At 39.8% G+C, this 27771-nt stretch overlaps 2 protein-coding genes across 10 annotated transcripts in view; both read left to right on the forward strand.

Annotated features, from left to right (window-relative positions):
- The window catches only part of LOC103680048 (tripartite motif-containing protein 34), a 29951-nt gene extending 20301 nt beyond the window's left edge, over nucleotides 1-9650 (forward strand). For 5 of the 9 annotated variants that reach the window (XR_005834963.1, XR_005834958.1, XR_005834960.1 and 2 more), the window contains 5 exons: nucleotides 566-661; nucleotides 1294-1524; nucleotides 6309-6331; nucleotides 6665-7638; nucleotides 9078-9126. Coding sequence is in view for 3 of the 9 variants with exons in the window: in XM_008709581.2 (XP_008707803.1) it covers nucleotides 566-661; nucleotides 1294-1524; nucleotides 6309-6331; nucleotides 7538-7638; nucleotides 9078-9091 (465 nt within the window). In the remaining 6 variants the exon portion in view is untranslated. Of the gene's footprint in view, nucleotides 1-565; nucleotides 662-1293; nucleotides 1525-6308; nucleotides 6332-6664; nucleotides 7639-9077 lie in introns of those variants that run through there. The other 4 variants (XR_005834961.1, XM_008709581.2, XM_008709582.2 and 1 more) reach the window with 4 other exon arrangements.
- Nucleotides 9651-15445: 5795 nt separating this feature from the next.
- On the forward strand, nucleotides 15446-25820 carry TRIM22 (tripartite motif containing 22). Its single transcript, XM_008709572.2, has 8 exons — nucleotides 15446-15579; nucleotides 17470-17941; nucleotides 18509-18604; nucleotides 19247-19477; nucleotides 22035-22057; nucleotides 23259-23359; nucleotides 23669-23695; nucleotides 23955-25820. The coding sequence occupies exons 2-8, from the start codon at nucleotides 17531-17533 to the stop codon at nucleotides 24548-24550; spliced, it is 1485 nt and encodes a 494-aa protein (XP_008707794.1). The 5' UTR covers nucleotides 15446-15579; nucleotides 17470-17530; the 3' UTR covers nucleotides 24551-25820.
- Nucleotides 25821-27771: the final 1951 nt, after the last annotated feature.

Below are 27771 nucleotides of genomic sequence, written 5' to 3' on the forward strand. Positions count from 1 at the left end.
ACAGGAGGATAGATGGAGATGTAAGTTCTTTTCTTGCTGCAGAGTTTGGTTTGTTCTAATATTACAAAGAGAATCAGTCCTCTTTTTGATGAAGGGATGGTGGCATCTATCACCTGGGTCTTCTTTTTCTTTTTAATTTTTGGTTTATTTTTTAAAACGCAAGTATAGTTAAATACTGGGCAATCTCTTAATAGAATTTTCTGAATAGAATGCAATTTTGTTAATATAATTGATATATTTATATATAAAAAAGTGATTATTTCTGTAGATGCTGAAAAGATATTATTTTATTAATACTTTTAGTTAGCCAACATACAGTACATCATTAGTGTTGGTGTAGTGTTCAATGATTCATTAGTTGCATATAACACCCAGTGCTCATCACCTGGGTCTTAAAGAACATGTCCACCATGTCAAGTTTCAAGTCATAGATTCTAATTGCTGTTCTCCCCAATTCTGTAAACTCTAGTCTCTTTGGAGATTGCCCTGATATTTTCTCCATTTATCCTCTATGCCAATGCTGAGAAATCTGACAGCTTGACTCTGTTGTGATCCTCTCTCATAGGAGAAGCTCCAGACAGCTCTGCAGAAGCTGAGGGAGGAGCAGCAGGAAGTGGAGATGTTGGAAGCTACCCTCAGAGAGGAGAGAACTTCCTGGAAGGTAGGAGGAGATACTTCCAAAAGGAGTTAGAAAAAAATACCGACAGGACCTTGAGTGTTAGTCACAAGGAGCTCTCCTCCTTTTTGTTCCCTGATAGTTGATATGTCCAAAAGTCATTTAGTTAGTCCTCTTCTTTATCCTTTCCCTGATAAAGGTGGAGGCTGAAAAGTGGACATGTTATAAATGAACACAGATGCTTAGAGGGAGGTATTCACATCGAGGATGGTTAGTGAATTCTGGGTTACATTCCTCTTGTGATCGTGCATCTTTGACCCTCCTGGGGGAAGACAGCAATGACTCATGGTTCTGTCTGCATTGTTCAACTTTCAGCCACGGGTGCGGGGAAGGGGGTCAGGAGTAAAGCAAGGTTGTCCTGGACAGCTGTGTGAAAGCAGAGCCACACCCAAGGATCCTATTTGGGCTCAGGGTTGGCCTCAATAATGCAAACTTGAGGCCATTATTTTGGAATGTGATGAAGAAAAAATAATAGGAAAAATCATCTTCCCCAAGAATGGCTCCTTTGCTTCTCTCTCATTTCCCAGTGAGAACTTTCCAAAAACAATAGCTCTCTTTCTGGCTCCCAGTCTTTGCCTGATAGACAGAGTACCTCTCTCTCTTTCTCATTCCTGAAGGATCAAATGCAAAATGAGAAAAGACATGTCCAGGCACAGTTTAAAAGACTGAAGACTATCCTGGAGTGTGAGGAGCTGAGGATGGTGCAAAAGGTGGAGAGTGAGGAGAAAGCTGTTCTCAACACCCTGGCTGTGACAGAGGATGAACTTGTCCAGCAAAGCCAGCTGGTGAGAGACCTGGTCTCAGAACTGGAGCATCGGCTGCAGGGGTCGGCAATAGACATGCTGCAGGTAAGACTCAGGAAGAAGCCCCAGCATCTGAGATTTGAGAAAAATTAAGACAGAGTTTCCTTCTGTCCCATGTTGCTTTGCTCTTTCTGGTGGTGACACGAAGATTCCTTTGGCCTTGCAATATCCCCTTTCCTGTATCTGTGTCAGAGGTTATAGGAATAAGTAACAAGGGACAATCTCATATTTATTTATCAAGCACAGTGCAGAAATCTGAAGTAGCAGGATTTGCAGTGTACTCAGGGATAGTCTAGAGCCTCTGTGATCAGTGATCCCGTGCTAAGGACTTCTTGGGTACCTCTTCATGATTCAGCCTGGTCACAGACAAAGGAACGTCACATTCTAAGACTTCTTTTCCCTCATAGAATAAAGATTTTTCTCCCTCTTTTTCTGTTTCCTGAAAAACAAATAAACAAAAAACAAATTGTGAAGGACTAGTATTATTTATTCTTTAAATATTCAATAGAATTCACCAGTGAAGCCATCCCATTCTGGGCTTTTCTTTTTCAAATGGCTAAAAATAATATTTAAAAATATGTATTAGGTTTACTTACCATTCTTAAGTCAGATTTTGATGATAAATGTCTTTGTAGGGATTTGTCCACTCTAAAATTGCCTGATTTGTAGATATAAAGGTAGTCATAATAATCCCTTATAATCTCTCTGGTTTCCGCAGCACACACAGTAATGTCCCCTTTTTTATTTCTGATTTTGGTGGTGTGTTTTTTCTCTTTTTTTCTTGGACAGTTTAGTTGTCTTTGGTCAATTTTATTGATTTTCTTCAAGAACAAACTTCATTATTTCGTTGACTTTTTTAACCTTTCTTTTTTTTATTTCCTTAAAGATTTTATTTATTTGAGAGGGAGAGAGAGCATGAGGGGGGGTGAGGGGCAGAGGGAGAGGGAGAAACAGACGCCCCACTGAGCAGGGAGACCAGCAGGGACTCGATCCCAGAACCCTGAGATCACCACCTGAGCTGAAGGCTGCCGCTTAACCAACTAAGCCACCCAGACAGCCTGCCTGTTTTAACATTTCTATGTCATTTGTGTCTGGTCTCGTCTTTATTGTTTCCTTTGTGTGTGTATGTGTATATGCATGCACGAACACGAGTGTGTGTGTGTACACACATGAACACACGCATGTATGCACACGTGAACATGAGTGTGTACACACATGAACACGAGTGTGTGTGTATATACATGCATGAACATGAGTGTGTGTGTGTATTGGGTTTAGTTTGCCATTCCTTTTCTAGTGTCTTAAAGTGAAAATTTTGATTACTTATTTGAGACCATCATTTCTGGTATAGAATTTAATGATATAAATGCAATGATTTAGGTATATTCCATATATTATTTATTATTTATTTATTTATTTATTTATTTATTTATGTTCCAGTAGCCAACATACCATTCCATATATTTTGATTGTTTAGTTGTTATTTTCATTCAGTTCTACTTATTTTCTAATTTCCTTTGTGAATTTTTTTGTTAACCCTTGGGATATTTGAAAGTGTGCTATCATCTATCTATCTATCTATCTATCTATCTATCTATCTATCATCTATCTATCTATCTATCATCTATCTATCTATCTATCATCTATCTATCATCTATCAACATCTATCTGTTTATTGTATTAACATACACTGTAATATCGGTGTCAGGTGTACAATATGGTGATTCAACACTTCCATACAACACCCTGTGCTCATCACAGCAAGTACGCTCCTTAATCTCCATCATCTATTTAACCCATTCCCCCACCCACCTCCCCTTGGTAACCATCAGTTTGTTCTCTATAGTTAAGTGTCTGTTTCTTGGTTTGTCTCTCTCTCTCTTTTCCCTTTGCTCATTTGTTGTGTTTCTTAAATTTTCTACATATGAGTGAAATCCTATGGTATTTGTCTTTCTCCGACTGACTTATCTCACTTAGCATAATAGTCTCTACCTCTATCCATGTTGTTGCAAATGTCAAGATTTCATTCTTTTTTATGGCTGAGTAATAGTCCATGGTGTATAGATCCCTATCTATCTCTCTATACCTCACACACATATATATGCCACATCTTTATATATATAAAGACATACATAATTTATTATATATTATAATAGATACACACGTGTGTGTGTGTGTGTATATATATATATAATATCAGTCATCAGTTAATGGACACTTGTGCCATTTCCATAATTTGCCCATTATAGATAATGCTGCTGGAAATATTGGGGTGCATGTATCCCTTTGAATTGTATCTTTGTATTCTTTGGGTAAATACCTAGAAAGTGTGCAGTTTAATTCAACAATACTTGATTTCTTACTTTTTCTTCTGGTGTGGATTTCAAATATAATTTCTTTGTAATCAGAAAACACATATTTTATTATTTCACTATTGAATTGTATTGATACTTGTTTTATGGACTAAAATATTGTATGTCCAGAAAATTTTTCTATGTGAATTTGAGAAGAATGTGTATTCTGCATTTATTAGATAAAATAATCTATAGATGTCTGTTAGGTCAAGTTGGTTAATAGTATCATCTATGTCTTCTGTATCTTTGATGGTTTCCATACAGGCTATTCTATCAATTATTTAGGGTGAGCTATCAAAATCTACAACTACTGAATTGTCTATTTTTCTTTTTAATCCTTTCAATCTTTCTTTGTGTATTTTGAAGCTCTGCTGTTGGGTACATTTACATTTGTAATTGTTATAGCCCTTCTTGATGTACTGAACCTTTTATCATTCTGAAATTTCCCTCTCATTATCTCATAATATTTATTGTCTTAAAGTCTATTTTGTGTAACATTAATATAGACATGAGCTATTTTATGATTGTTGCTTGGATGGTATATATTTTTCTATCTTTTTACTTTTGCCATATTTGTGTCTTTGGATCCAAAATATGTCTCTTGTAGAGAACAATAGTTGAATCTTGCTTTTTATCCAGTCCAACAATTATAACCTTTTAATGGGGGTGTTAAGACAGCAACATTTAGTGCTACTGTTGATATAGCTGTATTTACATTTATCATATTGCTGTTTTTTTCCCCATATGTTGCTTGTAGTTTTCATTGTCCTTTCTCCTTAACTAGCTTTGTTTGAGTTAAACAAATATTTCTAGTATAAAATATGAAGTTTTACTACTTCTGTGGGGTTTTTTGTTGTTTTTTGTTTTTTAGTTTGTTTTCCCCCAGTGGTTGTTCTAGTGATTACGGTATGCATCTTACCCTATCATGGTTTACTTCAGATTAATATTAAGTTAATTCCAGTAAGATATAGAAACTTGCCTCCAACATTGCTTCATCTCCTTCCAGCTCCAAAACAGGGATGCTTTAATATGGGCACCTGATGCAATGCACAGCAAGGACATGCAGGCATAAGAGTTTCTTGGTTTTTGCTTTCTGGTTGTTTGTTGTTGTTGTTGTTGTTGTTGTTGTTGTTATTGTTGTTGTTGTTGTTATTGTTTTTTTAACTGGGAAGAGAAGTTTTCTTTTCTTCTGGGGTTTATATCAGGAGATTCATGTTTCTTTCATGAACTGAGAGTAAAGTCAATATAGAGGGAATAAACAGAATTTGGAGGACACAGACCAGATCCTGATGATAGGGTTTGAACTTCAAAATTCAGCTTTGATTAAAGTTATAACTGCCCCCCACATCCTTTCCTCTACCTAATCTCATTTTGTTTTTTGTCATATACAACATGAAAGCCCTAATACAGAGAGCAAAGCCTTTTTTTCCCCCTGCCCTTATTGACCCACCTGTTGGCTTAGTTTTCGGTGACATCAAAGAAGTTAGGCTGAGGTAAAGGAAACCAAATATATTGGTAGATATTTGTTCAAACAACCAAAACAATACCTAAGATGATAGAGAAAATCAGATGATTAAACACTGTTAAGAATGTGGCCTAAACTGAGCTAATATTACTCTGTATGTTAACTAATCAGAATTTTAAATAAAAACTTAAAAAAATAAAAACAAAAACAAGAATGTAGATTAAATTGCTCAGTAGAGCCTGAAGTGCAGGTAAAAATTGTGGTTTTAGGACCATGACTGAGTGGATATTCATAACATTGTGAACAGTGGAGTATAAGAGAGGAGACGGTTTGGTTCATGAATGGTAAGTTACATATTAGACGTCCTAACCTACTAGTTCCTGTGGCTTCTTTACTACTGAATATGTTAATGTGCATCTAAGAGACAAAGCTGAGTAAAAAAAAAGAGTTGGAAATCAGGTTCACATATGTGTGTGTTGAATTTAAGAGAGTGTGCGAGATCAACTGTAGATAGCGTGTAAAACGAGGAGAACACCTATCTTAATATATTTGCTTGACTCCTCTGCAAAGCCATGTAAACTTTTTGAGAGATATTATGATTATTTACTCATCTTTGATTCTCCAGAACCTGTCCTGCTGTTTGACAAATAATAGTGTATCCCTTTATGTTTCTATTTAATAATTGAAAGAATCATTGCCTTATTCAAACCATCTCATGCGTTTAGGAAAAAATTATGGAGCTTTTGTTTTCCTCGTAAGTATGTCTCATTTCCAGAACTAGAAACTTCATGCTATAATGCTACAAGGCTCAAAGCTGTTTCTACCTTTTAGGACATCTGACAACCTCACATGAGTCTTCTGGAATGATTACCCTGGGTCTTATTTTTACTTATTTGCTCTCACATTGGGACCATCTTTACTCCTACTACGGGGTTGGTGGGGATGTGATGGAGCTTTGTAAGTAGGGAGGTTCTATTCCTCTTGACTCATGTCTTCCCTTTTCTCCCTAGGATGTGAATCACATCATGGAAAGGTATGTGTGGGGGACCAGAGATGGTCCTTCTGTGCAATGAAAAGAGGTTTAAAGTCATTAGAGTTCTGTGGTGATCAATTAGAATAAAACATCTCTCAGGGCAGGAAAATTTGGGTGTAGTTAGATGCTAAATTTCTGTTCACAAATCGTGGTTTGGGTGTTCTGTAACTATTGAGAATGGACCAGGTTCTATGGGAGGGAATGTGGGTGGTGGGAAGTCACACAGTTTGGGTTAGTAGCAGTACTGGGTATAAGGGGGGCAGACCCCTGTGACTTCATAAATTCTATTCACCTTGCATGCCTGTATCTAACCCAGGTACTTATATTTCATAGGTGCCTGGCTTATCATGGGAAGTTCGTGTCTTCTTTACCTGCCAAGCACCTGGAATTGGAGACAGTTCCCTTATATTTAAACTTCTGCCCTGGGAATAGAAGAGACCTTCTATATGGCTCTGTATAGATTTCAAAAACAAACTTGAATCTCGTGGAGTATTTTGGCCCTAGTACACACTAGTGATCCATCTCGGTCACATATTTTAGAAGCCAGAACGGAAAGGTAGCATTCTTGTGTCTAAATTTGCACACCTACGTGACAGCATCAAGCTTTTTCCTAACACATGAAATTAAGGCTATCATTAGTTTGGTGTTCGTGTCTTCTATTCTGAGTGTTTGCAAATTTTCCTAGAGAACCTGAAAGCTCAGATGTTATTCTGAGGGCTTCCCTACTGGGGAGCGGAGTTTAAAGATCTTGGTCCTCCCCAGACAGTATTCCCACACCTGATATGTTCCAAACATCCGGGAGCCAGGTTCTGCAGCCTCACTTTCTGATCATCTGCCCTGGGAACCCACATCCATGCAGTGACTTTTCCACACATTAAGTTTTTTTTAAGATACCGAAGTTTTGTTTTGTTATACCCATTATTTCATATAATTTCTAGGAGATAGAAAGGGAGAGGTTCATGGTTTACTTTTGGAAGGAGGAAACTGCCTCTGAGAGGTCAAGACTTTCCCAAGGTCACACAGAGGGTAACTGGGAAGGTGGACATGAACACATTTCTTCTGGTTCCAAGGTCAAGAGTCTGCTCTCCTCTTTCTCAGGGTCTCTGGGGAGGAGGGTTCAAGCTCTTCAATGGGGTGAATAGGAAGTCAGTCATTTTGGAAGGACAAAAATTCAGAAGTGTGGGGTTTAATTTTTGTCATCCTTAGGAGTAAGAACTTGAATCTGAAGAAACCAAAAACTTTTCTCAAGGAACAAAAGAGAGTGTCCCGAATTCCTGATCTGAAAGTGATAACACAAACTTTTAGAGGTGCGGAGTACGAGAGCAAGTGGGTGGCTGTGGGAGTCTTGTAATGGCAGGGGCACTTGTAATGGGGAAAAGGGCACAATTTCTAGGTATGGAGAGAGAAGACAAAGGACATCACATGCTGATGATATGGTCATATTTAGTGGGGAATGGCCAGGTGCCTGGAGCACACTCTCCTTCACCAGTTCACTACCTTGCCATAGTCCCCAATCCTTCCCCTAATCTTCAGGGGAAAGAGATTTCAGGGTTGCCTCCTTCGCTTGTGTTGATTATAAATTTTTATTATTTGAGAGTTGACGCATATAGTGCTCCTGAGGTGAGGAGAAATCAGTATTATCAAGCCACCTGTTCTCATCACCTTTCATTTTTTCGTTCCTGGTATGTCTTATGTTCCAACACCCATCTTTTCCCTTCCAACACATACATACATACTCTGCTTCTGCAGTGTTCTACATCTCCCCAAGAACAGAACAGAATTTTTCCCAGTTCCCATTTATTCCTAAGATCCCTCTCACAGTGTCATAAATAAAGCCATGTCATATCTCTCACCCAGCCCCAATTTTTCTGCAGCTCAGATGACTCCAAAACATCTCCAAAATACAGCCTATGCTGCCTATTTCTACAGATCGAAGACAAATGAGATGTGTGTGCTGTTGGACACCAAATAATACATATGATAGCAATTACGGTGTCCTGGGCTCCCTGGTTATTGGACTGGAGAAAAATTACTGGGAGGTAGATCCTGGAGGTATATGATGGAAAATGCCCAGAACCCAATATGAAATTTCATGTTATACATGATTGAAATCAACATGTTTACCTAGGTTTCAACCAAATATGACTACTGCATTAAAAGGTGCCACATCAAGTTGAATATAATGTTTTTAAGGAGTCGTCCTTCTCTGACCCCTTCATATTAATCTTGGCCCTACCTGTCCCTCCGCACTGTGTTGGAGTTTTCCTAGACCATGAGGCTGGCCCTGTTTCATTTTTCCATGTCACAAACCATGGGTTTCTCATCTATAAATTCTCTTCATGTTCCTTTTCTCAGGCAGTTTTTCCATATTTCAACCTTCTTACAAGCCTACGCATTTCTTTGTAGTGCCTCTTGCCGGGTGCAGCTGATGCACCCCCCGAGCTTATCTGCACCATTCTCACCATCTTTTTTTTGCTGTCTTCCTTCTCTCCATTTGCACACCCTTCATTCAGGAGAAAATATAATAATTAAGAGTGATAGTTTTGTGTCCAGAGTGTCTGGGTTCTTGTCCTGTCTCTCCACACAATGCAGTGTAACCTTGAATAATGTATTTAAATGCTGTGTTTATTTTCTTCAAATCATCTTGGTGTAAAAACTGCACTGTACTTAGGATCACTGTGATAAAATAAATGTCATTAAGTATAAACATTAAGTGCTTTGATTTATTTTTTATTTTTTTTTAAAGATTTATTTCTTTGAGCGACAGCATGGGCGAGAAAGAGCAGGAGGATGGGCAGAGGGAGAGAGAGAACCAGACTCGCCACTGAGCAGGGAGCCCGACATGGGGCTCGATCCCAGGACCCTGAGATCATGACCTGAGCTGAAGGCAGATGCTTAACCAACTGAGCCACTCATGCGCCCCTGAGTGTCTTAATTGTGAATAAATACTTGCTCCTAAAAAATGTAAGCTGTCTCAGTGTCTCATGAAATTCTATGGGATTCAGTTTTCTCATTTGTAAAATAAATAAATAAATAAATAAATAAATAAATAATAGAAAAAAGAAACGACAAAAAGAAATGTACCTGATGTAGAATTGTGAAAATTAACCAACAGGATGTTTTCTGGCAGGTAAGAAGGGATCTAGTAGGTGTCTATTTGCTTTTCGCTGCCTCTCATTCCGACTAAAATAAATGATTTTAAGACTACGTATTAGCTTACTTTCAACATTAGTACCCTTGTTTTGTGTTAAGAAATAAAATAACTTGATTAAAGAATTATGATTTTCTTTTAATTTTAGCTAATAAATGTTTTTGTATAGCTGCCTAGTCTTTTTGTAATTTCATTTTTCTGCAGTTATTCTATTTCATTGATATTGAATTTCGGTTTGGGCTATTTTCCCGACTTTAAAAAGTTATTATTCACAGTGATACAGTAAGAGAGGTACAATCATGGGATTTCTTAACAATGGTGAAGGTACGTGTTTTGCTTGCCTGATCAACTTTCCTTTTGCAGTGACTTGAAAGATCTCAGGAAGGAAGAAGAAAATCCTGCTCTCCTCCTTCAGTGAGATTGGAGGGGAGTTATCTCTGCAATGGATGTTCATTTGGGGCTTGGTGGGATCCCGGTGTCTTTTAGCATTATTATTCCCAACTCTTCTTTAGCTGTGTTGAGCTAGGAGGAAAAAAGTGGGCTGTCAGGTTAAACAGTATCTGCTCTCATGCCTGTTTGTCTCCAGAACCCCATCTGCCTCATCTTTGGATAACCTTTGATGACACAAAGGATTCCAAGGTGAATATTTCTAGAATCTGTGTGTGTCTGTGCGCACACGTATGCACACGCACACACACACACACACACCCCTATATCTCAGCATTCATCCAGGGAAACTGGAGGAAATTGATCTTCTAAATTTTCCTTTTGACCTCTGCCTTCCTGTTACCCCGTTGCTACAGTGAATAATTTGAGGAATATAAAAATGTCTACTAGAAGTAGCAAAAAACGTGATAGGATCATAATAATGGAAGTGTGCAAAATCATGAAATTATAGGTGTCCAAAGTATATGAGGCATGCTCCTTTTGATAACCCAGCATCTGTCTGCCCTGCTTCAGGAGGGACAGCAGATAACATCTCTGTCTGCCCTGCTTCAGGAGGGAAAGGGAAATGAGGAGACTTCATGATCTTAAAGCCAGAGGCATCTAGGAAAGCTGATCCATTTGGTTCTTGTACTTGTAAACATACAGTGTTTGGGACCCTATGGAGAAATTCCCAGTGCTCCCTTTACCTACGTAAAGGAGGCTTGATGACGGGGCCCCTGCCCAGTTCTGCAATCTCTCCTCTCTTCACTCGTCTCTCTTGAGCCCCGTGCCCAGTCCTCTGGAAAAACCAACAGGTTTCTGAATACTCATGCTTCTGCCTGGGCCCTGTCTGCCACCTGGAAGCAAAGCCCAGCCAAGGATGCAAAACCAAAGGAAAACTTTTACCCTAGAGAAGAATTTCCAAAATTGTCAACATATTTAAAAAATAAAGATAACTGTAACTTCACATACATTTGTAAGAAATAATATAGAGACACACGTTATACGCTTTCCTCAATTTCCCCCATTTTTCAGATCCTTGCCACCACTGTCAAGGCAATTCCAGTTTTGTTTTTGATACACACACACACACACACACACACCTCAGGCAGACTGGTTTTCAGTTTTTATTTTTAAATTTATTTTTATTTTTTAAATTTTGTTGTGTTAGTCACCATACAGTACATCATTAGTTTTTGATGTTATATGCAATGAGTCATGTTTTCAGGTTTTTAACTGAAATATCATTTGATATATCATTGACATATAAAAGGTGTAAATATTAAAGGTGTACAACTTGATGGTTGAATGCTGTATATGTTGTGAAATGATCACCATAATCAGGCTAATAACATATGCATCACGTCTACATGGTTACCATTGTGTGGTGAGTATGTGTGTGTGGCTCTCCCCATTTCCTCCTCCCCCCAGCCCCTGACAGCCACCATCCTAATGTCTACTTCCTGGTTCTACTTCTTGATGGTTGAATGCTGTATATGTTGTGAAATGATCACCACAATCAGGCTAATAACATATGCATCACGTCTACATGGTTACCATTGTGTGGTGAGTATGTGTGTGTGGCTCTCCCCATTTCCTCCTCCCCCAGCCCCTGACAACCACCATCCTAATTTCTACTTCCTGGTGTAACTGTTGCAGACCCTGCATAGAAGAGATCACGTGGTATTTCACTTCCTGTATTACAGATGGACTTTTATTATAATTCTGGTGTTGCCACATACTGGCCCCTAGCAAAACTAAATTTTATGAGATATGCTTTCTCATTTATAAAAAAAAATGTATGAAAATTACTTGATGAGTTATGGTGAAAATTAACAGAATATTTTAAATAATTGCTACTATTTCCTAACACATGAGCAGTGATTTAGAATGATGTCTGTTGTTTTTCTGGTTCCCTTTACCTGAGAGTTTGAAATAAATTATTTAAAAAACGGGTTATTAGTTTACTTTCAAAATTATTGCCTTTGCTTTGTTTTAACTAATAGAATAGCTTGCTTAAATAATTACAGATTTTTTAAAGAATTTTATCTGATTGTAAAATATTTTAGCATTGTAAGAGTTTTTTCTTATCACCTTCATAGCTGCCCGGTCTTATTTTATAATTATAATAGCCTCTTTAACTGAATAAACTAATGAAAAGTTAATATTTTCCCCTGTTTCTGCAGTAATTCTATTTCATTGGAAATCTCCCTCTGTTTGCCTGGCTTTGCTCAATTATGCTCCATGGCAATATGGAAAGAGTCCAGAGTACTTTGTGTGATTTCTCAACAATGTCCTAGGCCAAACTTTGGTTTCTTCTGGTTTGCCTCATTCTTCCCAGTGAGCTGATGACTCTGGCAGTCCTCAGGAATGAAGAAAAGCCGGTTCTCCCCTCCTTTCTCCCAGAATTGTTTCTGCCGTGGTTGCTCATGCAGGCCTTGGTGAGATCTCCCTGTCCACTTCTCTCAAAATCCAAACTCATCATCCCTTTTGAGTGAATACTGTCAATTGACTCACTGGGTTTTAGGATTAATGCATATTTTATGTCATAATAAACTGCCAGATGTTTTTTCAAGGCGGTTGCCCCATTTTTCATTATCACAGGTCAGAAAGGAGGAGAGGGGTGATGTGGTGTGCGGTGCTGGAGGCAGAGGTATATAGTAGATGTGACTTTGGGAGAGTCTATTTTTGTTCTGTAAATCTTGCTGACAATTGGAGGGGAGTGCAGGGCTCCAGGTGTGTGTGTATTTATGGGGTGTGAACAGGGCAGGGCCGGTGAGTTGATTGTGAGAACAAAAGGAGATGAATCCCTAATACTTCCTCCTTTCTCATGCCTCCTACAAATCCCATATCCATCCTTTTACGTCTTTTGAATCTCTGATTTGACCTCACATCCTGGGCCCCAGACACCTAAAGTTTCCCTCCAGACTTCACGTGAGAAGTTTGTGTGAGGGCAAGAGCTTCTGGAATGTGAAGAAAGACACGTTTAGCAGTATGGGGTGTAGAAGCTGACTTTTAAATCAGGTTCCCTTCTCTTTAGCCCCCAAGAACTCCCTTTCTTCCAAAACTCAAACCCCAGTACCCCATATGCATTTCTAAGTAGGCTGAGATAAGGCAGCTTTGGGCTGTAAAACCTTGGATCAATCTATAATTTGAAAATTACACTTACATAGAGGACAGGTCCTCTATGTTTCTGAGCTTGGCCGAGAAGAGATAACAAAAAATTCATCCGGAAAAGGTGGGAGGGAATCAGAGACCCAAGAGAGGGTGAGAGTGTGGGAGGGTGGGAGAGTAGGAGGGGAGGAGGATGGAGCTGGCTGATGTCCCAGGAGCCACCTCTGAGACATCAGATTTAAGGTGGGAGAAATCAGTGAAGAAATCAGAGCTTGTCAGTACAAGGAAACATGGGCTTTTGGTTGGAAACCTGAATGAACCTTGCTCTTTCTCCTACCACCCAAAGTCTGTCTCTGGAGCTCACCACATTGCTGTGACCCAGATTCCAGCTTACTGTGCTTCGGCCCATCAGCGAATAAAAAATCCTCCTTAGGGCTTTGTGTCCCCCTCCACTTCCTATATCTCCTGCTGCGGAGGAATCTAAATGAAAGATCTCCCACTTTGGGCCCATGAATTTTAACTGTTTTCAGTCTGAAAAAAACAAACCACAGGCCACAGGAAGTAATGTGGTTCGATAGCGCTGGTACAGAATGATTCAACGACAGGCATTGAGATGAGTAGCTGAGTAAACCTTAGGAACAAAACAGAGAAGACACGAAGAATTGTTGGTTAACACTCTTCAGAGGAGCTGATAGCAAAGTTCATACCAGAATTCACATGCACCACAGAAAGTATGCTGACTGCAAGAGCAACCAGGGACAGAACCGTGATTATCATTAGCATGTTCAATGCAATTAAAACGATATTAGAGCTGTATAACTGTCTTTCTATTCAAATATCAACACCTTGTAATAGATCTGAGACATGAAGGAACAACATAGAAAAGTTCCCTTCCCTTTATGAAAAGTTCATCAGACTTACCGTTGTTTGGTGCAAAGCTGCAGGAGGACGGATACTCAATGACAGTATTATATGATAACGAAGGTGATGAAAAATGCCAGCTCTCAGAATGTAACTTGTACAAAATTTAGATGATTATGATTATGCGCTTGAAAAGCATCACGAGTTTTTTCGTTGTTAGGAAAAACTTACTTCAGCACGGCTCAGTGATTATGCACGCATGTTCTTCAATTCCTGCCTCGTAGATATGATTCAAAAGGAGCTTCAAGGCCATGATTACCTTACATTTCTGTGGGTTACAAACAATACCAAAACATCTCTGCTTTAATTCACCAAACATCGGGCTCTCAGTCGCCCCGCAGGGTCTCACATTGGTTCATGTGTGAAGTTCGCCATGCTCTGCAATTCTGCCAGTCAGGGATCCACCATCATTCAGTTGCCCCATCTAGAACATGTCATCAGAACAAGAACAAGATAGATACATGGCACAAAAGTGTATGTAGGAAATACAAGATGTTTCAGTCCTGCCTTTGATTGAGATTAAAAAGGACAAATTTTTCCCCAAGGAAATGGGGAAAGGTAGAAAAATTATGGAGGTGTGTTACTCAGTAAAAGATTATGCTTGAATACTCCTATGTATTAACCTCCGTGTTCTCACCTGCGTCCTAGTTGTTGGGTAACAAGGCACTGATTTGGTTCTACTCTGGTTAATTTCTGCAAGCCTTCCTTTTCTGAGCTGCCTGCATAAGAAATGGAAACTGGTAATTAGCTGGTATACTCCTAAGATTCAGTGACATTTTGGAAACATTTTCTCCATAGGCTCACACTGAAGAAACTTTTATTTTTTTAATTTTAATTTTATTATTTTATTTTTATTTTGTTTTTTTAAAGATTTTATTTATCTGACAGAGAGAGAGACAGCCAGCGAGAGAGGGAACACAAGCAGGGGGAGTGGGAGAAGAAGAAGCAGGCTCCTGGTGGAGAAGCCTGATGTGGGGCTCGATCTCAGAATGCTGGGATCACGCCCTGAGCCGAAGGCAGACGCTTAACGACTGAGCCACCCAGGCGCCCCTGAAGAAACTTTTAAATTTTAATTTTACTATACACAGTGATGCCTGCTGATAGTCACTACGTCTGCTCATTTTTACAGACCTTTATAACTGATTATCTTTCCTATCACAGTCTGCATTGCCAGAGTTCATGTGCCAAGCCTTTCTAGATCATTATTTTATCCTTTGTGGCTTGCCTGGGGCTTGAATATAGCATAAACTCAACAAATAATTATGGGATTGAATTGAAATGCTGAGTATTCAGGCTGTATCATTGTACTCCACATTTTTTCTTACTCAAATAGTCCTGCGGGAGTAAGCCGAGGTAGGAATAAGAATGCAGTGATTGGGTGCCCAGCTGGTGCAGGTCCCAGAACATACCCTTCCCTGGCACTCCTATGTGGTGCCCTCCCACTGTTATTGTTTTGTAAGTTTCCATTCTGCTTCCTTTCTTTCGTTTCCTCTTCTCAAATTTTAGGTTTCATTTCTACCCAGTTCCTGTATGAAACCTCCCTTGTGAAGTCCAGTTTTCTGGCTTGGTGAGTTAATCCTGCCCATACCTGCATCTGATCTCCACTGAGTCAAGACTTCTCCACTTCAGTCTAAAGGTTTGTGGGGTAGTTGTGAAGGCAAAGGGCAGGAAGTTTGGGAGGAACAGATTGAATGTGCTTGGATGAGTTTAATTTGTGGTTCTGAAGCTGCTCTGATTTCATCAAGGAGCCAGCTTGTATGTTTTCTGCAGGACGGAGGTAGGTGCATTTAGTCTGGGGGTGGCATGACCACTGAAAACGGGAGACTTAAGAACACCGAGAGCCTTGTGTTTCTTGGCGGGATCATTATTTCTCCAGGCTGAATTACTCTCATCTTCTTTCTGTTCTGTAGTTTTGACTTTTCTACCTTGCCAAGGTGAGCCAGAACAACTCTTTTTTTTCCCCCCAGAAACAGAAAATCTCTTCCTCTTTTCCTCCAGTGAAGCCTGTGAGATGGAGCTCTGTTTTCCCTCTTCATAAAAGCCCAAGCTCCTGGAGAGAGCCAGTAGAGACAAGAGTCTTTATCTGGACTTGTGGGANNGAAAGAGATCTTAGGGGCTATGCCAGGGAGAAGACACTCTTGAAACTCACCCTTAACTCTTCTTGTCCTGATAACTTCTGGGAAGCTGCCAGAACCTTCCTGATAAATCATTAGACTTTTGGCCAGCCTGATGAGAGAGGCTAGATGATCAGACTGCTGTCCATCTCTGCAGCTCCCCCATGGCCACTTGTTTCTCTGGAGCGCTAGCCATGGGGAATTTGTTCTCTCCAGAGTGTGCATGGCTTACTCTCACCTCAACAGCACCCCACGACACTCTGGTGTCCACTCCTGATTCAGAACTTGTCTTCCATCATCGTAGACACACCTTTGCATTGCTTTTTAGCTCAACTCCCTACTCCATTTTCCCTGCATAGAGCTAAGGAAAGGAGTTGGTAATTTCTCAGAAAAAACTCCACCTTAATCTCACCCCTGAATACCTTGTACCTGATCTCTATGTTACATCGTATTTTTATGTGTACTTTCCTTTCCTCTCACTTTGCAGAAGTCACTGGTCTGTGTCTTATACCTAGACAAAGTTCATATCTGGTGTATATTGTTTACTCAGGGGGCTAGTACAGGGTCCAATAGATGGGAGAAAGTGGGTTTTAAAATTTTTTAAATATTTTTGATTAAATTCAAGATGTGCTTTCGACATTAAGAAACTGGAGAGAAAGGCAGGATAGAAGAAGCTCAGTAGCAGTATCCTAAGTGAAAGAACTCAGCCTCCAAGGATCATATGTTATAATCCACCTTTATAAATTGACCAGAAAAGGCCAGTCTATAAAAACATAAGATTAATGGTTGCCTGAGGCTCAGGTTCAGAATGGGCGTGACTGCTAATAGCAGTCAGTTTGCTTTCAAGTGATGGAAATGTTCTAAATTGGACTGTGTGGATAGTTACATAGTTCCCTAAGTTTACTAGAATCATTGTATGGTACTCTTAACATGAATGCATTTGATATAGACATGACTTGATAAAATTGTTTTTAAAAAGTGAGTCATGCAAAAATCAGGGGTAGGATCACTCCACACAGGAAGAGAGGAGTGCAAAAGCCCAAGAACCACAGTGGGTTTAGTGTATCTAACATGGAGAATGTGTTTGCGGTGGGGAATAAAGACAGGAAAAATTAATGGGTTGCACAAAGTTCTTGGTAGGAAGGCCTTCAATTTGTCCTACCAGTAGAAGGAGAGAAACTAGCAAGCTTGCCTAATGGGGTGAAATTTGTCATGCAACATAAACTGAGAGTAAAGTGTTTGCAATTATTGCAAAGAGCCCTTTTCATTTTGCTACTGACTTACTCCTCTGTAGGGTTTCTTTTCTGTATTGTATATTAATGTTTTGCCCTGTTCTAAATCTCTACGTAATCAGTATTTTTTCTATTTCTGCCTTTCTTGTCATGGTCCCTTCAACATTCCCGGCCCTGCAGGAGGCTGTGAGCAAGAACAGCCTCAGTTGTCAGGACAGGAAGAAGCCAGGGGAGCTCTGCAATGGATTTTCCAGCACAGGTGAACATACAGAAGGATGTGACCTGCCCCATCTGCCTGGAGCTTCTGACGATGCCCCTGAGCCTGGACTGCGGCCACAGCTTCTGCCAAGCTTGCATCACTGCAAAGAGCAAGGAGTCAGGGACCCACAAAGGAGGGGAAAGCAATTGCCCAGTGTGCCAGTGCAAATACCAGTTTTGGAATCTCCGACCTAATCAGCCTCTGGCCAACATAGTGAAGAAAGTCAGGGAGAACATGAGCCCACAGCAGAAAAAGCTCTGTCAGCCCCATGGAGAAAAACTCGTGATCTTCTGTAAGGAAGATGGGAAGGCCATTTGCCAGCGCTGTGCCCAGTCTGTGGAGCACCACGGTCATCAACTATTCTTCATGGAGAAGGTGATCAAGGATTGTCAGGTAGGCCCAAGGGTGAAGGTAGAGGGGCAGAATGGTACCTCCAGTGATCCTTCACTTTTTTAAACTACTTTCTTCCCTTTGTCATCATAGAACTGAACTCTGCGATCTCTTTCCATACCCTTTGCTCAGTTTCTGAGATTAAAAGGATATTTCTGTGCATTCTTTCATTTGATCAGAAATAATCTGGGCTACAAAGAGAAGTTGGATGAGTGGAGAAATGTTTCCCAAGACAAATTCTGGTTGTCCCTTTGACCAGAAGGGTTTATGGGGAACATGGTTGGTTGGATGTGGGGAGCGTGTCAATGAGACGAAAGGAACTTCCTTGCTGCAGGATCAATTCTTCCTCTAGGAAAAGAGATAATCAGGTTACTCTCAATAAGAGATGGTAGCTTGCATCACCCAGGGATACAGAGTACCGTAACCTCTTCAGATTTTTGCCTACATCCTAGATTCTAATCACCAGTTTCATTTCTGTAACGTAGTCTCGTCTCAGATGAGTCTGATGTCTTCCCTCTGTCCAGGTGCTAAGAAAGCTCATAGCTTGACTCTAATGATTCTTTCTCACAGGAAAAGCTCCAGGCAGCTCTGAAGAAGCTGAGGAAGGAGGAGCCGAAAATGGAGGAGTGGGAAGCTGACATCAGAGAGGAGAAAGCTTCCTGGAAGGCAGGAAGAGATATTTCCTGAGGGAATTCTGAGACAGAAAACTGGGCAGCACCTCAGTCCAGTCACAAGGAGGCCCCTTCCTCTTTGTTACCTCAGAATTAATGAGTTCAGGGGCTTCTCAATTAGTCCTCATTTCATTCCTTCCCTGTTGGGGTGGGTGCCAGAGAGTAAACATATCACAAGTGAAATCAAATATTTGGAAGTGAAAACATAGAGGAAAGCAATGTAAAAATGACTCAAGAATCCCATGTCCCATATCCATCATCAAGTTTGAGGCACTAATGCTTCCAGAAAACACATTGAGAAAAGCCCAGTGTTCCCTATTTAGGAGGTGTGGGTGGAAGGGCTTCCTCTGCAGTGTGGCATGATTATCCGGGACAGGTGGCTGTAATCCAAGCCTCATCCAGGTGTCACTTTGTGTTTCAGGGTGGGCCTTGTTAAAGTAGACATTCATTCCTTTGGGAAAAACTCAAGAGAAAATAGTGGGGAAATGGCTTTCTCAGTCATTGCTCACTGCCTGTTCCCTGCTCTCTCTTTGAGAAATCCCTAAGAAAGATAATTCTTGTCTTGGCTCCCAGGCCCAGACAATGTAGGCCCTTGGACAGACAGACTGACTACCTCTTTCTCTTCTCATTCCCAAAGAATCATATGCAGACTGAGAGACAAAGGATTCTGAAAGGGTTTAATGAAATGAAAGCCATCCTGGACAGCGAGGAGAAGAGGGTGCTGCAAAAGCTGGAGGAGGATGAAGTGAATGTGTTGGATAACTTGGTAGTGGCCAGAGACCAGCTGGCCCGGCAGAAGCAGTGCTTGAGAGAGCTCATCTCAGCTGTCGAGCATCAGATATGGGGGTCGTCAGTAGACACGGCGCAGGTAAGCCTTGGGTTGGGGCTCCTACATGATGAGATTCAGGGGAAGCACAGAGACAAAATTTCCTTCTCTGCTGAGTCCCCGAACTTTCTTCCTCATGGTGATATTCAAGCCTCGGGCCCCTCAGTACGCTTTCACTGTCATTTCAAGGGTCATAGGGATAGTTCAAAGTAGGAACTGCAAAGGAAATCGCCATTGTTAGTAATTTATAAAAGGCAGTGCAAAAAATTTGGAGAGATATTCTTCATAAATTCCCAGGATGTGTCATCTTGCATTTGCAAGGCATCTTTTCACTAAGTTTAGTCAAATAACACAGATCTCTGTTTACATTTGATTTTCTTGTTATTGTTGAGTCCAGACTGTGCAATACCTGTGGTTTTGATTTCCATTTCCTGAGTGTAGGCCAATAATGTTGAGCATCTTTTCATGTGCTTTACTGGACATTTGTATGTCTTCTTTGGAGAAATATCTATTCAAATTCTTTTCCTGGTTTTCCAACTGGGTTGTTTGCTTTTTGCTGTTGAGTTGTAGGAGTTTGGCGTATATTCTCTATAGTAATACCTTATCAGATATACGATTTGCAAATATCTTATCTCTTTTTGTGCATTGTCTCTTCGCTCTCTTCCTGGTGTCCTTTGAGGCACAGAAATTTTTAACTTTGGTGTGGTCCTACTTAGTTATTTTTCTTGTGTTCCCTGTGCTTTTTTTTGTCATACCCAAGAAATTATTACCAAATCCAATATTGTGAAAATCGTTCTCTTTGTTTTCTTTTAATAGTGTTATACTTTCAGATCTTAAATTTAGATCTTTAGTTGATCTTAAATTATAATTTATATGTGATATAAGTCATCCATGTTTAATATTATTGTAACCATTGTATTATACTGAGGCTTTTTGGGGGGAAATAATTTGGTAAAAAGGGTGAGGGGATGGCAGTCAGTGAAGGGATGGGCTGTATGAGAGACTTGTATGTCCAACCTCAATTGAATTACTTTTTTTTTTTTTTTTTGTGGTAACAACCTCTTGAATTACCCATTAAGGAACCATCCTTACCCTCAGTCCATGGCATTGGTTAGAGTTGATAAAGTCAGTAGCATCAGGGATGTGTATGTCTCTCAAGTCTAGGTAAATCAGAATATCAGATTCCTCTATGTTTACCAATGATGCAGTAATTATTTTAAGATATATACCTGACCCAATTAAGGTCAATGATTTTTACGCCTTAGAATTTTACTATCATGACTAGAAAGAAGTTCTCTTTTTCACCAGATAACGTATCAGGGACCACCATTTAAACCTGGAGATTCAAGCTGATGCCGTACAGAGTCTAAAAATAAACCCAGTATTGCTGGTGGAAAATAGAATTTTGAGAAGCACAGATTCTGATGACAAGATTTTCATTTGGAAACCTAGCTATGACACCTGCTCCTGAATTTATTCTTCTGTCTTTTATATTTAAACCAGTTTTAGTCATATGCAATAACAACAAAAAAGCCTAATAGAGAAAATAAAACTTGATCTGAGGATGTAAAGCCAACTGGAGGGCAAGTCTTTGTTGGTATAAAAGGGGTTAGGCTGGAGAGAGGGAAACCAAATATGTTAGTACATTTCTGTTAAAAAAATAAGGCAAATAATGGCTATGCTGGGAAAAAAAAGATGGCTCAAAGATTTTGAGGATATAGATTGGACTGGTTTAATACAATATTGGAATTCAGAGTAAGATATTATAGTTTCTAAAAGAGTGACTGAGTAGATATTGGTATCATTTTGGACAATGGAATGTAAATAGTTGGGAAATAATTACATTTTAGACTTCCCCATGTTCTGGTTCTTGTGGCTTATTTCATGCTTAAAAATTGGGGAGCTTACCTATAGGCAGTGTACAGGAGGAATGTAGAAGGAATAGAGGGAAGCCAGAGAAATATTTGATTGAAGTTCTTGTTTACTTGTACCTGCAGCAAAAGAAAGTACACTTTTTGAGAATGATTATTATTGGTTACTTGTATTTGACTCTCCAGAGCCTGGAATGACGTCTGGCACATATGGGTTTCACCTTTATCTGTCTCTGGAATAAATAAAAGCATAATGAATGAAAGAGGTCTCCTCATAAATTCATTTTTTTCAAATGTGAAATCTTTTATCTTCTTTTTAAATATATCCCATCTCCAAGTACTGGGAATCATCCTTCTAACACCCTCACATGAGTCCTTGGGATGGTCCATCTCCGTCTTCCTCTACATTTTGTCCTTCGTACTCTGATTATCTGTACATTCACATCATACCAAGGGGCTTTAGGGGGTCTAAGGTGGATAAAACTTTTTAAGGTAGGAGGGCTTATAACTCCTTGGAGGGTTGCCAGGCAAAATACAGGATGCATAATTAAATTTTAATTTCAGATAAATGATTTTTTGTTTAGTAGAGGGTATCCTAAATATTGCAAGAGGCATGCTTAAACTAAGGCATATTTGTTATTTATATAAAGTTAAATTTTAACCAGTCACTTTTATTTTCTAAATATGGCAATCTTATACTTGACTCATGTTTTCTCTCTTCTCCCCAGGATATGATTAATGTCATGAAAAGGTATGTATGGAGACCAGGTATGGTCCTTTTTTATGTGAAGACAGAATTATAGCCACGAGAGTTATCTTGGGATCAACCAGAATTAAAAAAAAAAAATCACAGAGCTGGGGAATTTGGGAATTACATCATTTCAAATTTTTGATCACAGGTGAAGGTTTTCAATGGAATTTGGGTGGCGGGAGGTCACAGAGCTAGGACCAATAAGAGCATGATTTTGGGCATTTTAGTCAAACCTCAGTCTCTACCTCAGTTCATTTCTATATTTCTTAGGTGTCTATCTAATTTCAGAGAAGATTCTATCTTCCATTCGCCAGGCCCCCAAATCTTCCACAAGGACAGCTTCTTTGCATTTATTTTTCTTCCTGATGTTAGAAGAAACAAGGCCTTTCTAGTGGTTTTATTTGGACTTCAAAAAAAAAAAAAAAAAAAAAGCTCCAGTCTTGGGGAATAGTGGCTTTCTTCCTGGTGCCAATAATTAATCTCTTCTTGCTTACACACTTTAGCATCTTGTAGAAAATATAGTCTTCTTGTGCCTAAAGGTGCCTACCCACGTGGCAGCATCAAGGTCTTCCTAAACACATGAAATTCAGACCGGTATTAATTTGGTTGTCATAAATTCTCCTTTTCCAGACATTTGTAATGTAATGTTTCCCCAGAGAACATAACCTTAAATATTATTATTTGGACATCTGTACTGGGATAACAGGCTTTGGAGACCCTCTAGACTTTTAATACAGGACCTCCATACTTGATCACCTATCCTTCAATATCCAGGCTCTGGAGCTTCTTTACTAATCACCTGCTTGGGAACTCACATCTCTGGCCTGTCCCTGGTGGAACCACTAAGATGGCTGTGACTTCTTCATATATCAAATACTTTTTTTTTTTTAGACGGATCAAATACCTTTTAAAGGCACCATTATTTCTTCTAGTTTTATTATTTTTAAGAGGTAGAGTATAGAAAGAGGAACATGAGCTTCTTTGAGATGAAGACCTTCTGAAGATCACGCAGAAGGTAAATGGAAGGGTAGACATGAACATGTTTCTTCTGGTTGCAGCATCAGGGTCCCCCCCCCCACCCAGGATCTTCAGTGGAGATGGAGAGAATTCAAGTGCATCAGAGGAGTGAAAATAAGGGAAACAGTGGTCTTGTAGAGACACAAGGTCAGATGTGTGGGGTGATCAATTTTGTCTTCTCTAGGAGTGAGAGCTGGACCTTGAAGAAGCCAAACATTGTTTCCAAGAAACTGAAGAGTACATTCCGAATTCCAGATCTGAGTGGGATGCTGCAAGTGTTTAAAGGTAAGGAGAATCAGGGGAAGGTTGTGGGTGTGGAATTCTTATCGTATCAGGGCAAAATGGTGGAGAGGATGTTGTTTCTAGACAAGAGAAGATGTAGGCCTGACAAGGAGAGAGAGATCTCTTATGCTGAAGGTGTGATCAGACCTAAGGGGGAATGCTCAAGGTAGACACAGTCAAGGTTCATCATCTCATTCACCAGTTCATAGCCTCACAGGGCTCCCCTCCGTGCCCCCCATTCTAGTGAGAAGATACGTATCAGCATTTACTCCTCTGCTTCTAACAACATCATCGAAACTTTTTTCGTTTCAGAGCTGACGGAGGTCCAACGCTACTGGGGTAAGAAGGAATTACAGGTTCTTCAAATCACCATATTCTGATCCCTTTTTTGGTGTTGTGGTTACTATCAGGTCCCATGACCTTAGCTTCATGTGTTCTTCCCCAAGCACGCATGCATACAACAGTTCTTAAAGTGTTCTACTCATCTCTGACACATCAACATAAGTTCCTCCCAGTCAATTCCTGATAGTCCACCTCACAATGGCATAAGACAGACCTACTCTGTATTCATCACCTGACTCTGTCATTTTTCCTACAGTGGACGTGATGCTGAAGCCAGTCAATGCTATTTCGAGTGTTGCCATTTCTGCTGACAAAAGACAAGTGACAGCTGTGCACAACCTCTCACTTAAAAATACATTTCTGTGTGATTTCTCTGCTTTTGATATCTTGGGCTGCCAACATTTCTCCTCAGGGAAGTATTACTGGGAAGTCGATGTGTCTGAGAAGACTGCCTGGATCCTCGGGGTGTACAGTAAAGCAAGAAACCTCAAGAGAAAAGGGGGCTCTGGGTTTGTTTTTGATCCAAATGTAAATCACCCAAATGTTTACTCCAGATACAAACCTCAGTATGGCTACTGGGTTATTGGGTTACAGAATGAATCGGAGTATAAGGTCTTTGAGGAGTCTTCCATCTCTGATTCCAAGGTCTTGACTCTTTTCATGCCTGTTCCTCCCTGTCGTGTTGGGATTTTCCTAGACTGTGAGGCACGTATGGTCTCATTTTTCAATGTCACAAACCATGGGTCACTCATCTACAAGTTTTCTAATTGTCAGTTTTCTCAGACTACTTACCCGTATTTCAATCTTTGGAACTGTCAGCGCCCCATCACCCTGTGCCCACCGAGCTCCTGAACCTTCTTAGTCCCTAACCCACTTCTGTGTCGGGCCCCTTGCCCTGGGGCTCATCTACACTTGAGCTTATCTGCACTGTTCTGAACACGCCTTCCATCTTTTCTCTTTCATTTTAGAATGTTTTTGGAATACTCTGCTAGGACTGCTGTAAAAAAGCAGCACAGAATGCGTGACTCAAACAACAGAAATTTCTTGTCTCACAGCTCTGTAGGCTGGAAGTCTAAGACCAAGGTGTCAGCAGAGTTGTTTTTTGGTTGTTTTGTGGGTTTTTTTGTTTGTTTGTTTTTTCCTGAGGGCTGTGAGGGAAGGGTCTATTCCATGCCTTGTAGATGGCTGTCTTCTCTCTGTGTCTATTCATATCATCTTCCCACTGTGCATTTCTCTGTGTCTAAATCTCCCTTTTTCTGAGGACACCAGTCAGATTGGAGCAGGGCGCACCCTAGTTACATCATTTTAACTTAATCACCCCGTAAAGACCCTATCTCCAAAAGGTCACATTCGGAAGTATTGGGGGTTAGGACTGTAACATATGAATTTGGGGGAAACACAAGTCAACTCAACAGTCTTTTACACAACCCTACCATGCAGTGAAAGCTTGAGAGTGTTCTTCCTAATATTTTGTTTTCATTAGGGGAGAATGCTTTTTTTTTTCGTTTTAGTTTTTGCTTAGTATTAGGAGAGAATGCTTATTTGCAAAGAGAGCACATCTAATCCCTTCTGTAGAACGAGCAGCAGTGCTGTACCTCTTCTGACATCTCTTGTCCTCATTCCCTCTGCTGTTTAATGGAACCAACCAAGGAAAAGTTAGCGATTCTATCCAAGTGCAGAGGACATAGAACAGGGCATAGGAATCTGTCACTAGGTAGTGAATCCTTCCGAGTGCTTTGCTTTGTCAATGGCACTCCTTTATGTATGACAGAGTTAAAGCAGAAGTGCATAAGTAAAATATTTACAAAGGGTAGATTTTTGGTGCTCCGAGTTTCTGAGGTCAAGTCTTGTCTCTTTACTTACGAGCTGTGGAAACTTGAACAAGTTACTTAGCACCTCTTGGTCTCATTTTCCTAAAAAAAAAATTGATGTTTAACATTGTGCCTATTTCCTAGGGTCACACTGAGAAGCCAAATTTTATTAGATGTGAAGCACTTACCTAAGCGTCTTCTATGTAAGAATAAATATTTGTTATTGCTGAAAAAATCTAGGCTGTATCGATGACAATTTTTTTTGTTTTGTTTGGTTTGGTTTTGCTTTAATAAAATAATAATTGACTCCATGGAAGTCTCATTTTTCAGATCCCCAAATCCCACTGCAGACACTGTGAGGTTTCATGATGTGTCCTGTTGAGATGGTCAGGTCTACGCTTGGCTGTGCATACGAGAGACAGCCTTCTGGTGCTTGGTCCTTTTCCTTACGGTGGAACACCTGAGTACGTCACTGCATTTACCACCTTCTGCACTTTTCTCCCCCTTCTTCTCCTTCTTCTCTCCTATCCTTCTCCCTCTTTTCCTTCTCCCTCGTTTCCCTCTTCTCCTTCTTCCCCTTCTCTATTTCTCCTCCCCCTCCTCCCATCTTTCTCCATCTCCTCCTTCTCCTCCTTCTTCTTTTTCTTTAAAGAATATGAAATGAAGGCTAGAACTACCTAGGATAGTGAAGACACAGATTGTTCTTTGAGAGGCATGCACTATAAATTAGGGCAGGCTATGCCACTATGCAAAATTTGAATCAAGATTTGCAGGACATTAGAGAAAGATGAGTATCTTGGCCACACTGGGTGAAAATGAAAATGTCTGATGTGGGATCAGTGTATATATCTTTACATGTCTATCTATATGCACACACACATATATGTACACATATGGGTACATATGGGTATATATATATAATCATTTGTATAAATACATGTACATATATTAACACTATTCTGGTTAGTCTTCACAAATATCCTAAGAGGGAGAAATTTATAACTGGAGATTACAAAATTTATAAACTGAAAAAAAAAGAGGAGTTTATAAACCGTTAGAATTTTCTAGTAATCCATCTAGGCTAAATGAGATGGAAGTAGGTCATGACCATACGCAGTACTACGCCGAACTTCCTTGTGGCCAGGGTGCTATTGTAGATGACAGGAAGAAAATATCCCCGCCCTTTAGTGTAGACGATGAACTCTGGCATTGGAGGTTATAAGACTGGCCTCTGAAAACAGATCAAATTTTGTATAATGATGATATAGCTCCTCTGTGGCCCTCATCAAATTAACTTAGTTCTATGGGATTCAATTTCTCATGTACAAATAAATAAAAATAATAAAACTTACCTGATGGGGATGTTGTGGGAATTAAATACTAGGATATTTGCGATAACCTCCTATTTTCTAGCACATAAGCACTGCCCCAGAGTCGTGCCAATTCGTGTTTTTTTATTGATTTCTTTTCTGAATTGAAATAAATGATTTTCAGAAAGCACATTCATTCATTCTAAAATAATTGACTTTGCGTCAAGCAGAGAAAGACAACTATCATATGATTTCTCTCATCTATGGAACATAAGAACTAGAATGATCAGTAGGGGAAGAAAGGGATAAAGAAAGGGGGGGTAATCAGAAGGGGGAATGAAACATGAGAGACTATGGACTATGAGAAACAAACTGAGGGCCTCAGAGGGGAGGGGTGTGGGGGAATGGGATAGACCGGTGATGGGTAGTAAGGAGGGCACATATTGCATGGTGCACTGGGTGTTATACACAACTAATGAATCATCGAGCCTTACATCGAAAACCGGGGATGTACTGTATGGTGACTAACATAATATAATAAAAAATCATTATTAAAATAAAAAAAAAATAAAAAAAAATAAAATAAAATAATTGACTTTGCTTTATTTCAAGAAATAGAATAATTTGAGTGAAGAATCACAGTCTTTAAAATTTCTTTCTATCCAGTTCTAAAGTAAATATTCGATTCTTGTAACGATAACTTCATTCTCATCATCTCCTATAATCATAATAGCCTCTTCAACTTAACATACTAGATAAAATTGTATTCATGTTCTCCTGCTGTGCAACAAACTGCCACAAATTTAGTGGGAGGCTTAAATTTTAGGCTTAAAAGAAGGTACAATTATGCCGCAGTTTCTGTGGGTCGGGGGTCTGGGCACAGTGTTGCTGGGTTCTCTCCTTTAGCATCTCGCTGGGACACACATACCATGTGGCCTGAGATACAGGTGAG

The sequence above is a fragment of the Ursus maritimus genome, unplaced genomic scaffold, assembly GCF_017311325.1.
Source record: "Ursus maritimus isolate PB19 unplaced genomic scaffold, ASM1731132v1 scaffold_16, whole genome shotgun sequence".
NCBI classification, from domain to species: Eukaryota; Metazoa; Chordata; class Mammalia; order Carnivora; family Ursidae; genus Ursus; species Ursus maritimus.

Coding starts and splice junctions, on each gene's coding strand:
- TRIM22 (XM_008709572.2), top strand. CDS start 17,531: ATGGATTTTCCAGCACAGGTGAACATACAGAAGGATGTGACCTGCCCC. Junction 23,360..23,668: donor GATGCTGCAAGTGTTTAAAG/GTAAGGAGAATC, acceptor TTTTCGTTTCAG/AGCTGACGGAGGTCCAACGC. Junction 23,696..23,954: donor GGAGGTCCAACGCTACTGGG/GTAAGAAGGAAT, acceptor TTTTTCCTACAG/TGGACGTGATGCTGAAGCCA.